Source organism: Parus major, chromosome 6 (assembly GCF_001522545.3).
Source record: "Parus major isolate Abel chromosome 6, Parus_major1.1, whole genome shotgun sequence".
In the NCBI taxonomy this organism is placed as follows: domain Eukaryota; kingdom Metazoa; phylum Chordata; class Aves; order Passeriformes; family Paridae; genus Parus; species Parus major.
In genome coordinates, this window is record NC_031775.1 from 29,063,961 (window position 1) to 29,078,169 (window position 14,209).

A 14,209-nucleotide genomic window follows, 5' to 3' on the forward strand; every position below is an offset into this window, starting at 1 on the left:
CAGAAAAGGCTCCTTCTGCTCAGTAAGGCCAGGTAAGTTTGTTCTAACTTCAGTTACTGTGATTCAGAGTCCAGTTTCATAAATGCTATTTAATAGGTTATTGTGCATCTACAAATCCAGTTGACAATATGCTGCACAAATGCTTGTGGCTATCCAGTGCAGGCATGGGACAGGAATAGAAACACACAGCTGGGAAGGAGGAAAGGATTATTTAAGCTGGCTTTAGCAGCATTCAGTATTGTTGCTGAATGTCACAGCGTGTCAGACCTTACTCTGCAAAGTTCCCTCTGGAACAACTTCTGGGGTGAAGAAAGGAGAGTTTGACCCCAAGTTAATTTGTTGCACAGGCCTTTGCTGCAGCTGTACAAGTATATCTGCTATTTTTAAAGCATATTATTCTCAGTATAGAGAATGGAGTCCACTGGAGTGATATAATATAAATATTTAGTGTTAAAACTTTATTAATTGAATGGAGTACTAAAGTATGTTTTTCATCACCACTCGGTAATGGTTAAATCCTGGAATGCTGAGACCACTGGTGTCCAAGTCAATGAAAAATGCCTCATCATCTTATGTTCATCCCTTAAACATCTCATTCTGTTATTGGCCTTGCCTTTTGTAATGGTTCTGAATCCCTGGAATCTGAGCAGGCATTGCTGGCTCTGCACAGCACCTCCCACAGTGGGGGTCCTTATCCAGAACTGGAGCTCCTGGGCATGACACGAATGTCAACAATGCTTAAGAATTCATAAATATTGTATAAATAATGAGTGCCAGGAGAACAGGGAGCAAGAGGAATGTGATTCAACCTCCCCCCTCCCCACTTTTCCTGCATTTATTTCCATCACATATGACTGACAGATTTTTGCACTGAATAGCTAATACATTTCCTTTTCCTAGGGCAGCCAAACCCAGGGAAAAGTGACAAAAAGACATGTATAACACTTCAGCGCTTGGCAACTACTGCTGTTCTTCAGGTGTCATTTGATGCTTGGTCTCCACAGTATTCACAGCACATAAAGTCAGTTATGCAAAAATGGAAGATATCTATTTTGTTACTTTTGCTCTTTTACTGTCTAATTGACTGATACATCTTGAGGAAAAAGACATTCAGTGGACACCAGTAATGTTACAGAGATGATGATGTTTTTTGTTTCTATGATATTAAAATATATAAAAAAAAAACAACCTAGGGAAATTAAAGCAACTTCCAAGAAAGCTAATTGCAAAATTAATTCAAATTGGCTAAATGGTATCAGAAAAAAATCTTTTTCTAAAAGACATATTAAATTACAGTGATCCTGAAATTTTACTTTTTATCCTTTCTAAAGGCAGAATTTTTTGTATTTGTAATGTGAGCTATTTTGCTCTTTACAAAAACCCCAGCCCAAATTAAAAGTAAAGAAAGAGAGATAAGTCCTTCCAAAGGGTAATAAAACCATTAACTTTTTCAGACTGAGGAAAAGCAAGCAGAATCCGTTTTAAATGTGATGCAAATTTTATTACAATGGCCTTGAAGAACAGCCTGCCATTTACTTTGGAGAAATTATGAATTAAATATGGCTTTGGTATAGTATAAACCGTATTTTAACTGAGGAAGGCAGCCCAACAACACAGTAAGGAATCTTCTTATGTGCAGAAGCTTGGTACTCTGTAAAGTGCAATTTGCAATTCCAGAATAAAAGAATCGTAGGCAGTCAAAACATACTCATTTATTTTAGAAAATGGTCCCATTGATTTGCTCTTAACAGCCAGTGCAACAGAGGGAAATCAATACCTTGTCCATAAGCCCTAGTGTATACTGCAGATATTAACCACAAACACATTGCTTTGAAGGGAGAAGGTTGTTCTTTTCCTAGTGCTCACTGAAATGGAAATATGCCCATTGCAAGTAAGAGGCTTTCATGGGGAAGGAGGAAATACCAGAGTTCCTCTTCCTTTAGAGATAACTACAGCTGCCACAAAAAGTTGCTTCAGTGAAAAGATAAAAATAAATTCAGGCAAAAATTCTTATGCAGAACTGCTCCCTGGTTTTTGAGAGTTTTCATTTTCTTGCCAAAAAGCTAACGTTCATGCCAGTAGTTTTGCATTTTTCTGTTATAAAATACAACACACAATTTTTTTTTTTTTTTTTTTCAGTAGTACATTTACAGGCACTTCAGAAAATGTTCTAGTCCCAAACAAATCTCTTTTATCTGCTATTCTGCCTGTCAGGAGACCCTCTTGTGTTACTCTTGTTCTGAGGAGGTTCCTTCTCAAAGCAGTCTCTGTTTAATGCACAACAGACCCTCTCTAAAACGCACACAAAAGTCTCCTCAAAAACATATTTCAGAAGAGGAAAGTAATCTCCCTAAGAGGAGCTACCTAAGCTCCAAGGCAAAAATGAAGCATGTGGAAGGTGTAAGTGGGTAGGGAATGCCAAGGAAGAATACAGAGGTGTTTCATCCACACACAAATGAAAATAGAAATGACAAAGCACAGCTGGATTAAAAACTGACAAAGGAGTATGAAGAGTAACAAGAAAGGCTTCTGCAGTTGCTTTGGCATCCAAAAAGATGACCCTAGAGTTTTCCACTGTTTCTCTGGAAGCCGTCAGGAGCATTGAAGCCAAACAAACAAAAAAAATGTTTCACGATTTTTTAATGACTGACATTTAGAAATAAAGTTCCTCACACATACAATGCCATTTCCAAATCCGGTACCCTTCATCTCAGGAAGAGTGGTGTATTTGTCCAACCTATCCAGCCAACTGCACTTCCAAGTGTGGAGTGTTACTAAATCATATCCCTTTCCGTTAATCAACATTTAAACTTGAATTCAAGCTGCTGGCAATCAGGTAATACTGAGAGAGTGCATGACTAATTGTCAGCCTACGCATTTCCTTACCATTAGCTAGTGACAATGAATTGCAAAAATGCAAAATTAATCTTTCAATTTTTTTCCTCTATGCCAACTAAAGCTGACAGGCTCATAAAAGCAGCACCCAGCTGTGAATCTATGGAAAACACACTGAATGCAAACAGAAAACTACGCACGGGGAGGAAAAAAACCTCTAATCAAAGCGTGAAAAAGGGCAAAACAAAAGTGTGTCCTTGAAATCCCTGCAAGCATTTTAATGGTGACCCTATGCATTGTGCTACAGCACTGAACTATTTGGGAAACGCGAGCAGAATAGAGATGATACTGCAAGTGAGAAATATTTAGTGACTGATAGTGCAGACTAAAGACGTGGGAGCAAAAATAATGTTTTGACCCACTGAGAAGTTCAGTTCCTAGTCCTAAACCACAAAAGTTCTGAAGTAAACACTTATCTTAAAAGATGTTAATGCTCAATGAAACCTATTTAAATTATACATCTAAAGTCATGCCTGCACTTGAATGCTTTTCTAGACTGGCTACTCAGTACCTCCCAAAATCAATCAAGCTCTTCCCTGGCTCTTGAATGTTCACATTTAATAATGTGATTTCTCATTTCTCAATGTCCTTTAGTCATTTAGTGTTTTGTAGCATCACTAATACAATATCAATGGAGAAAAATGAGAGAAATCTTTTCAAATGGTTTGAAAGTAGCGTTTTTCTCCTACTGTCGGTGGTTTAACAATAATTGGTAAATCTTTTAATTTGTGAATTGAAGCAGCCAGCAGCCCTTCACTGGGACGCCAGGTGCCCACCAGAGCTGCTCCATCACTCCCCTACTTGTGTGCAGGACAGGATGCTTTTTGTCTGTGTCCATCTCTTCCTCAGTTTCACAGGGAGTGGGACTTCAGCTTCTGTAATTAAACAAAAGCCTGTGGACAAGCCGTCAGAAAGGCTGGGACGGCTCTGTAGCAGTGACAAATTTGCAGGTACATTTTCCAGTGTTGCCTGCAGAGGAGACAGAGGGAATAATTTTCCCTTTCATCAGGAGGTGCCGCCTTCTGGATAAATATTTAAAATAACGATAAGCCCTGTGCTACGGTCCTGCGATTTCCTTTCACCATGAGTTATACCGTGTATCACCTTCTGAGGGGAGCGGGGGTCGAAAGATCCGGGCTGAGAGGAGTCGGGCTGAGGGGAGAGGGAATGAAGGGAAAGGGGCTGAGGGGAGTCGGGCTGAGGGGAGAGGGAATGAAGGGAAAGGGGCTGAGGGGAGCCGGGCTGAGGGGAGAGGGAATGAAGGGAAAGGGGCTGAGAGGAGCCGGGATGAGGGTAGAGGGAATGAAGGGAAAGGTGCTGAGGGGAATGGGCTGAACGACCTCCGGGGGAAGCCCCGCCCCTCGCAGTCCCCGCCTCCGCCATAGACCCCGCCCCCTCAGGCACCGCCCCCCGCGCTGCTCCTTTAAGCTCGCTCGGGGCGGGGCCGGGCGCTGTCACGTGCGGCGGCGGGAGCGGAACCCGAGCTCGCGCCCGCTCGCGCTCCGGCTCCGGGGCAGCGCCCGCGTGCGCGCCCCCGTGCGCGGCTGCTCGGGAGCGCGCGCTCCCCGTGCCGGCCATTCCCCCTTCCGCCCCGGGGCCGCGCGCGGCGGCGGGAGCGGCGGGAGCGCCCCTTCCTCCCCTGCCTCCCTCCCTTCATCCCTCTCTCCCGGTGGCTCCCGGCGTGCGAGCATGGAGCTGTTCCAAGCCAAGGACCACTACATCCTGCAGAGCGGGGAGCGGGCGCTGTGGTGCAGCCGGAGGGACGGCAGCCTGCAGCTGCGAGCCGGTGAGACCCCCGCGGCCGCGCCCGCCGCCTGCGCGGGGAAGGGCGGGCTGGGTCTCACCCGAGCGCCGGGGGCGGGCGGGGGACGGCGGCGGCGGGGCCGGGCGCGGTGTCCCCGGCGGTACCACGGCGGTTCGGTAGCGCTGCCCATCGGCCCGCAGCTGGCGGCACCGACCCCGGCTCTCCCGGGCCGCGGGAGGTCACGCGTGTCCCGGTGTCCCGGCTGGCGCACCGCTCGCCCTCCCCGTGCGCTTGTTTCCCCGCAAAGCCAGCAGCGCTGCCCCCCGGCAGGGGTGACCCGGATAGGTGCCGGTGTCCGAAGGCACGGGATCATCCCCGGGGAGCATCGCTGGGGACAAGGGCCGTGGGGGCTGGTGTCAGCCTTACATAAGGGATGCTCCCGGTGCACGGGCATTGCGTCTTTGGGCAGATGTGTCCCGTGGTCGCCTCTTCCAGGAGAAATTGAACAGGTGGCTACACACTGGGTAGGGACTGTGGTCTGTAAGGTCCATTCCAAGCCTTTGACCTGCTGTGATTCTGTGGCTTCTAAAGTGCTTCTAAATTTTTTCAGTGATTACAGGCTGTGTGAGTTACAATTACACAGAGCTCTTATATTATAGGATAACACTGTGTGTTAATATAAGGCTGAAGGGAAGGCAATGCGAACAAAAATTGAGATGGAGTTGTGTAAAAGGGAATTTTGAAACAATGGTAATTATCCTATCCCGCCTAGGAGGTTACTCAGTGAAGGTGTCTAGAATAAAATGCCACCCGTGGAAATGATCTTGCTTTGTGTAATATAGGCTCCCTGCCCATGGTAGGGGGTTGGAACGAGATAATCTTTCAGGTCCCTTCAAAGCCAAACAATTCAATGAGTTTTTATTATTCTTTTGTGATTTTAATACATAGCTTTCCTGTAAAGGACCGTGCTGACCTTGCTTATATGCTAAAGAAACTCTAAATAGCTGGGTGTTTTACCAAACCTGTGGCAGGCTGCACAGATGTTACTTACAGCTTTCTAAAACTGGGATCTGTGTTGTGCCAAAAAAGGTGGCTAAACATGTGTATGACCAGGTTGGTTATCTGAGTACAGTAGACTTCATGAGCTTCTGTGAAAGGCTATACAGACTTTAAACATGAACATCAAATACCGTTGTTATCTGTGTTTTTTCTAAAGAACTGTTTTTCATACTGCACTTTCTTGTGTTATATTTTCATCCTAGAGTTGTGTCTTCTCAGCTCAATTTGTTTGCGTCTCTTAGATAAAATTGCAATCTGTGTCAACTCAGCGTGACTAATTCTTGTCCATCAACTCCACTGATCCAGCAATACTTTGATTTGCAAGTGATCTTACAAAATAATTGTTGTCAAGCTAGCAGACAGTACTGCTAGTCAGTGAAATGTGTGCTTTCATGGGGGGAAAACCCCTCAGGTTTAGGTTTCTGATGGTTACAGACATCTGCATGGGCTAAAAGCTCTTTCTTGACCCACCGTAATTAAAACACAAACTAGTCATGTGAAGTTCTGGAGGCTAGTATTTGATAAGTAACTTTTAAAAGCATCAGTGCCTTGCTTTCACACAGCCATTGCCGTGTTTTATTTTTCCTTGGTGTCCCTTAACCTTCTGGAAGCTTTTCCAGTGCCCAGCAGTTTGTCTGCCTGCTGTTCCAGCAGCATTTTGTCCTTTGCCTGCCTCTGCATTTTCAGGCAGTTTCCATGTGATCCCTATTGTGTGTGACCTGCAGATTAACGAAAGGTAATGTGATATTCAAGTCCCCTAGCCTGCTTGAAACTCTCAATTGTTAGGAATGCTTTCCCATTTCCATGTGTTTGCAGCTTTGTTTTTCCAGCCCTGTCTGTGGATCATCTTCTTGACGGTGGACTCCAGGTCTGTGGAATGAAGTACCTTAATAGGTTGAAAGTAAGCTCAAGAAAGACACAGTTCTCTCACAGGAAGTGTTTTTTGGATCAATAGCTTTTTCTTGTATTAAGACAAAACTGCATATCCTCAAGTTTGCAATTTTATTACATTTGGCCATTTATTACTGAGGCCACTGTCCGGAAATGAGTAAATGGATTTCTGCGTGATGAGTCACTGCTGTGTTAAAAGAAACAACAAAGTCATAACTTGTGTTCATTGACATGTTTAATAATCTGTCAAAAGACTGAGGTCTAGCTTTGTGTCTCTGCTTGGTTTTGGAGGCCTTGGTTTTAAAAATTTTGTCTCAGAGGCTCCTCTGAATTAATCTTTGCACATTCATGGGTTGAAATAGATAATACTGATAAACTTTGCAAATCATTACTTGATAGGGTAGGTCCAAATCTAAAGAGTTGATGCTAAGCTTTAAAGTACTCTCTTCCCTCAGCTATTAAGGCATGTTCAGAAATTTGCTAATGTTGAGCGCTGTGTTTCTGACCTCTTTGAATCATTGAGATAACAGCTTGAATTTAAACAAAAAGGCAAATAATCTTGGTAAATATTTGCCATAAGCAAAGTCTGAGGTTGGCCCTCGTTTGAAGGATGTCAGCCTGTGTTTACAAGATGTTTCTGGATTTTTTTTTTATTCTCTAAAGTGAAAGCACTAATGAGTCACCTGCAGGAAATCCATGAATCACTTTGGCATCATACATTTATTTTTTTTTAAAAGAATTTGGCTGTCAAGAGTGTACTTTTTTCAGTGTAGTGAAAAAACATGTGCTGTTCAACCATGCCTTAAATGCCTTACATCAGGTCTTGGTCAGGATTTTACTGTTGGATTACTCTGTTTATGCTCTGTGTGGCTGCTCCTGACTGGTAGTTCTACACAGATTACAAATAATCTTTTATTGATGATGTTTGTCTAAATTATGTGTTTATATTTACATATGTATACATACATATATGTGTATGTGTAAAGGATAAAAGGTGTTGAAGACACTGAATTCTTCTCACCTTGTAGAAGTGGAAGAAGGAATGAGACTGTTATGGTGTGAAGGCTTCTATTATCATTGTGCTGGCCTTGATAATACTCCAGGCAGTAATTTCAAATAAAATTGGGAACAATTTCTACTAGAACTATTTATTGTAATTATGCTGATTCCCACAGCTCTGGAAGAAAAAAACTACCAAATATTTTGAGGGGTACATAGATTGGAACTGTAAACTAGAGGCAAATGAGCATTTTTTTGTTTCAGACAAACACTTTAGGAATTTATTGTTGCAGTATTCATTTTCATCTGTTGGAACTGGTTGTGAGTCAGCAACTAAAGCAATGCACTTTAAATACTTCTAGTGAGGGATGTGTTACCAAAAAGTATTTTCAGAGAAGCAGGGGACATATTTCAGGTTAGGTGTCTTAATCTGATAGTGTGAAATCATCTCTGAATCACAAATCATAAGACCATCTAATATTCCAGCTGTGTGTGCTTGCCTTACTGCTCAAAGACCTTGCAGGAGTCATGTAGAAATGACTTGTCAGAATTCCTGAGCTGTTTTTCATGGCTGTAGCCTGGAGGAGGAAGAGCAGTTCCTTTGCAGGAAGTCTGGAAGTGCTCAGGTGAAGGCTTTGAGCTAATGAATGGTGTAAGGAGTGATGCCACTGCTACCAAAACATGTATTGCTAAGTTTAAGCCCACAGAGCAGTCCTAGACGTGGCTCTGAGGGGTGACAGCCTGAGTGTGAAGTCATGCTCCTGAATTATTTCATACAGAATTGCCTTACTGAATTTCAGTAGTATGTCTCAGAATCTGCCTAGCTATTCTGGGAAATGAATTCCACAGGAGGCTGGAACTTAAAAAAAAAATTATCTCCGTATTTCCAGTTACTTCATAAGGAACCTCAAGCTGTTCTTTGACACCTTTTTAGCTGCAGTGGGTACTGCACTCTTTCTCACCCTTGCTTGCTCATTCTGTTCCCTCTTTTCCCTCCTCTTTCTTGGTTGTCAGCACCACGTACTTGTGGCGTATGTGACAAACCAGATGTCAGAACTGATCTGCAACCCAGCGAGAACGTAGGCTGAAAAAGTCTTCAGCACTTGGGTCCCTGTTGCTGCTTTTTCCTTCTTGTGGAAGAGAACAGAGGGGACCAGGGGAGTGGGCTGGTCTGCTCTATATCCTTAATCTGATTAAATATTGCATACATTAGTCGCTGTTGTAGCTTCTGACTCTGACGTGAGATCTTCTTATATATTTATCACAGAGAAATTATTTTCTACTTTTTATAAGTAAGATCTACTTTGTAATTCCATCCATGGTTCTTTTTACAGAGCATAGTAAACCTAAAACTGAGACTTAAGTGGGTTGGTAGTGTGTTAAAGCCTAGCCTGGTGAGAATTAAATAAACCTTGACGTGAGGTGTTTCTTCACTTTCCTGTTGAGTCTTAGCAGGTGATGAGTTGAATATGACAAGGGTGTTCCTCTCTCTTTTATTTTTTTTCTCCTTCTATGAAGAGGTCTGAAAATGCCAAGCTTGTCCCAACTCAGATATGTTTTAGAATTCCTGTCCATGCCAAAGTGACCTGAGCTTTTAAATATATGAAGAACTCCTAATGCTTCATATCAAGATATTCTGGTGTTGCTAGGTTTTTTGGGTTTTTTTTGCCTTCCCCCAGAATTAAAATTAATCTAATTCAAGTGGATTTCTGTGGTTTGTATTTTGCTGGCAGAGGTGACTCATCTTTGATCTCACAAATTAGTATTAACTAAATATTGAATAGGAAATTGCAGACTAACTGCAGCTAAAATATTTAGAGCAGTAGACACTGATTTCAATTAAGAAAAGTCTGCAACCAAGGGTTTGTGTTTTTTTCATCTGAGAACACTGCTCTTCTTGTTAGGTTGTTTCACAGTTTATGGTGTGGGTAATATTTCAGCTGTATGTGTAAGGAAGCATTAAAACTTTTGTGCTTTTAAGTTTGAAATTCTGAACTGCAGGACAAGGCAGCCACTTGTTTGATATGCTGCATGTGTTCTTTCAAAACAACTGTTGTAGATTGATTGGAATGGGATAGGAAATAAAGTATGGGAGTGGATTATCAAGAAGAGGAGAAATTATTGGTTGTACATCTAGAGGAAGAATTTGGAAATAATACAGAAACTGTTTATTGTTACAGCTTGGCTTTAGTAAACAGGAATATTAATACTTAATCATCAGTTGTATTTTCTTGCTACAAACCTTTTCCCCAGTAAAAACTGGGAGAGGACCTTTTTCCTGAAAAGCTGAACCCAAATGAATGAAATAGCACTTGAACACTGAGCTTTTCCTTTTAAGGCAGAAATCTTACTTGAATGGAGCCCTGGGGCAGTGTTTGCTGAGTCTCTGAAAAACTGAAAGCAAGGCCCTTGAACATGCTTTGAACTGGAAAATAGAATTCTGAGCCAAATTTAAGTGACCTTGCCCAAGAGGTAGATGCAAGATGTAAATGGCAAATATGCTAGTCTGTCATTAATTGTTCTCCTTCAGTTTTTTTCCTTGTCTGTTTCTCAGTTAAGGAAAAACAGCAACTTTTGCACATGGGTGAAGGTTAAATTTTTCCCTATATTTGCATGCCTTCCAGTAACATTTAAATAATATGTTGCTTGCTGCTTGTTATCTGAGTAGTCAAATTGTCCCCATCAATTAAAAAATTTAAAAAATAAATTAAAAAATAAAGGGAGGAATGGATGTGGGGGGGAGTGGCTTGAAATCCTCTGTTCCTGAAACCCATGGCAAATTTTTGAGTAGAACTCCCTTACTTAGTGCTAGAAATGGTTGTTCCCAATCCATAACTCTTCCTGTGCTTTGAGGCTGATCAGTTGGACAATCAGAGAGGAAAGTTAATTATGGCATCAGAAGAATCAGGTGACAGAGAGGGAAAACTTCACCTTGCTTAGACTTGGCTCACAGTAATTCTCTCATGGCTCTTAAGAAGCATTAGCATAAGTCAGCTTGGTGATTAGTAAAACAAACTAATTTCCATAATTGTGAAACCTTTCTGCTCAGTTAATGTTTATATTTTAATTTTTTTGAGGATAGAATAGCTTTCTTGTGTTCTGCTTTTGGTATAGCTGTAGCTGAGCAAACTTTTAATAGAGAATCTTCAGGATGAGCGAACATAGTGTTTAAGCTGTCAGTTTTGTAAGTAGGTTTGAATAAAATCTTTCTCCTGCCTGATTGATAGCTTCCTTCTTGCAGAGTAAATAGGATTAAAAAAAAATATATAGACAACCTACTGCTTTCTTAGCTTTAAGGGTATATCCTCAAACAACTTAAGCTTTGTTGAAATACCAGCTAAGAATGGGAATGAATGTGTGTTGGTGTGGAATAATATTAATTAGTGCAGAGTTGTTGCTTTTGGAAGAATAAAAGATATTTTTTCCTTTTCTGTTTTACTTCTGAGGAAATGTGTTTGCTAACAGAGTTAGCAATGTGATGAATAAAGGGAAGCTCTAAAGTTGGGGAAAAAAAAGAAGCCAAACCAACCAAGCAAAAAACCAACCCTCTGAGCTTCAGTGGCTTGGCACTTATTTGCATTTTAAGAGTCCCTGCTGGGTGGTTTTCTGAATGGTATTTACAGGTTTGTGGAAGGGATGTGAGGAGTTGATTCTTGTTTCAAATGGTTGAAATGCACGTAGCAATTTGTTGCATTTATTTAGCCACCTACATCGGTGGTGTCTAAAGTGGGCTGCACACACCTTGTGGTTGCTCAAGGCAGTCCATTTGGCATGTTGGAAGAAAATATTTTGTACCATTAATAAAGAGAAATGCTGTTTTAAAAGAGTGTTTATTCATCTCTTAAAAACCTCTTATCTTTTGTATGTTTTATAATACATGCAATATAAATTATTTACGTGTTCTACTGGACTAATAAATAAATATATATGTTTGGGATATGTGCTAATTTTGTTTTTCTTGGTGTGGTGTTTGATGACAAAGTTTGGAGGCCACTGATGCACAGGGTCAGACTCTGTTTAGAGCAAACACTGGTAACAGCAGTTGGTTTCCACTTCTAGTACAGGGCTTCCTTGTGCAATTCCATGTAACATTGGACACTCTCCAGACAACTGAACATTTCCCGTATGTTTTCCAGTTTCCAAAGCAATGCCTGGTGACTCAAGGGGTTTTCTGACTGCACCAGAATACAAAGAAGTATTTCTTTATCAAGATGAGTAGTAGGGATTCATTTTTGTTAGGTGCTTTCTCTGGGACTTGCATCCTGCTTTGGCAGCAACACTAAAAATGTCTGTCTGTTATTGTATTTTCCCATCCCCACTGCTTTAAATCTGTCACTAAATTGTACTTGGCATGTTTGTTTTCATCTCTTTTAATGCTGAGATATTGAAGGGAAGTATCCCAATAAAGCAGGTGTTTAGCTAAAGGAATAACATGTTTAAAGTTTAGAGGAGAACATGCAAGTAAATAAAAGTTAACACTTCACAACAATTACGAGCTTGTAATACTGAATGTCTTAATGCTCCATCTTTTTGCAAGTAGCTTAAACACAGTTTTAGAAATCTGTGTTGAAAGGAAAACCCAAGTAGCCTAAGTTTTATTTGCATAAGTAGTATTTTATTTCCTCCAAGAGAAAGAAGTGCAACTTTCTATTCTTAAATCTTCCCAGTTAATTTGTGATCTTTTAATCCTGGCTAAAATTCCAGAACACTATTCAAAGGTGAACTGGAACTTGGAAGCAGACTTTCTTTTGAAAAGCCACAGGAAGTCATAAAGGTCAAGTAATGCTAATAATAAAGACTTGCAGGTTTTTTTTTTTTTTATCTAAAGCAGACACAATTTAAAGAAAAAAACGCCTTGAAATCTATTTTAAAAATAGTATTGAAGCTTCTTCCTGAAAATTATCACTTCTGGTGTTAAAATTTACATTAGCAGAGCTGTGTGAGTCATTCTGCTTTTATTTTTTTTATGTCAATATCTATGGCTTGTGTTGAATGGTGAAAATGATGGAGAATTAGTGCTCTGTCAGACTCACCTCCAGCCATTCTGTGTTGAGCAAGTGGTTTGTTTTCTTATCAGAGTTTGTGCCTGACCTTGGATTAACTCAGCTGGTGGTAGAAAGAGCCAGAAAGCAGTTTTGGGTTTTGATGCTCTTCCAAGTTGCTTTGGTATCACCTTTATCAGGGTTACGTTTGTGTAAACACAAAGAACTAAAGAGACTTTATCTGGTGTTGCACGGCTCTGCATCGCTGCTGGTGAGCTCTGAGGGTGGTGGTGGAAGTCAATCACATCAAAGCTGGTTTTGTTCTGAATTTGTGACAGAAGTTCTGTTGTGCTGCAACTGAATGCTGATACAATCATTGTGAATGGTAAATGCATCGCAGTGGTCATTAATCTCTGACAGGAATCAGCAAAAAACCTCAACATTTCTTTCAGTGGCTTGAATTTATTTAGTAGGATAAGGGAAGGAATGAGCAGTTTGGTACTTCAGGATGGAAGCTTGGTGGGCAGGTGTATACATCAGTGTTAAGGCCTGTCAAACACTGGCAGTTCTCTCAAATTCAAACACATTGAGGACAGCAGAGAATTCCTCAGGTCAGGGGAAATCTTCCCTGGGACTCATCTCACTGCTCACAGTGATTCTGGACACAGCTTCTGACTCTCTGCAGTGACTGTTTTGACACTGCTCTTTTATCATCAGCACAATACTGTAAGAAGTCTGTTTTAACATCACTGTGTTGCAGTTTAAAGTTGATATGTCTTTATTCCTGGCTCTCTGAGATTCAAAAGAGGACCAGTATGACGTTTATAGGAAGTCAAGTTTGTGTGGGGAAGCAAGAGTAACTATTGATAAATTTTATTGCACATTATAGCTCAGAACATTGTTTTGTCTGTAAGGAAAGTCCAGAGTTTCCTTAGATAGAGCCTTGTGGTGGTTAATTTTACTGATAGGCATTTCTTTAAAAAAAGAAAAATGAATCAAGCTTGTCATAAGTTCTTTCAGCATTCAGCAGTCAGAAATGTGGCCAGGTCTCATATATGCTATCTGAAAACTTCTAACTGAGGATTTTCAGTTTTGTTTTTTATGCTTATTTTTTTTTTTTGACTTTAAAAGGATGCGGATACCTTCTGTAGCATGTATCACTGTCTACCATCTTAGGCTGCCTCTTAAATTCTGTAAAATATAATACAGTTAAATACTTACATCCCGCAGGCTTGCAGTTAACATTCTTGGATCTCTGAATCTTTGCTTATGTAATGATTTTAAATATAGAGTGGTTATAATTTTCAGAGATACAAGATAGTGACTGGAGATTGCTGCTGCCAGTTTTCCCAAATGGCTGCAAGGGAACAGTCTTGATCAATTTTAGTGTTAGACAAAAGTTGGAGACAGATTCTTCCTATACAGAGTAAATAAGAGTGCACTCAGCATGAAAGCCCATTTTTGGAGATGGGTGGGGAAATTGTATTTAAACCTTTGTTTTGTTTGGTTCATCCATGTTTATTTCCAGAATGCACTCATCAGGAACAAGAGGTTCGTATTGGTATTTGCTGCAGTGATATTTATCCAGCATGATTGGGTGTTGGCTCTGAGCTATGGTTGTCACACAGAATACTGAATT

The 14,209-nt window shown here is 41.0% G+C and overlaps 1 protein-coding gene across 2 annotated transcripts in view; it reads left to right on the top strand.

The window, feature by feature from the left end:
• The first annotated feature begins 4,493 nt into the window (after positions 1 to 4,493).
• INPP5F (inositol polyphosphate-5-phosphatase F) overlaps positions 4,494 to 14,209 on the top strand; it is a 38,477-nt gene continuing 28,761 nt past the window's right edge. Inside the window, exon 1 of one of the 2 annotated variants that reach the window (XR_001522550.3) lies at positions 4,494 to 4,681. Coding sequence is in view for 1 of the 2 variants with exons in the window: in XM_015633318.2 (XP_015488804.1) it covers positions 4,585 to 4,681 (97 nt within the window). In the remaining variant the exon portion in view is untranslated. The remainder of the gene's footprint in view (positions 4,682 to 14,209) is intronic. The other variant, XM_015633318.2, reaches the window with a different exon arrangement.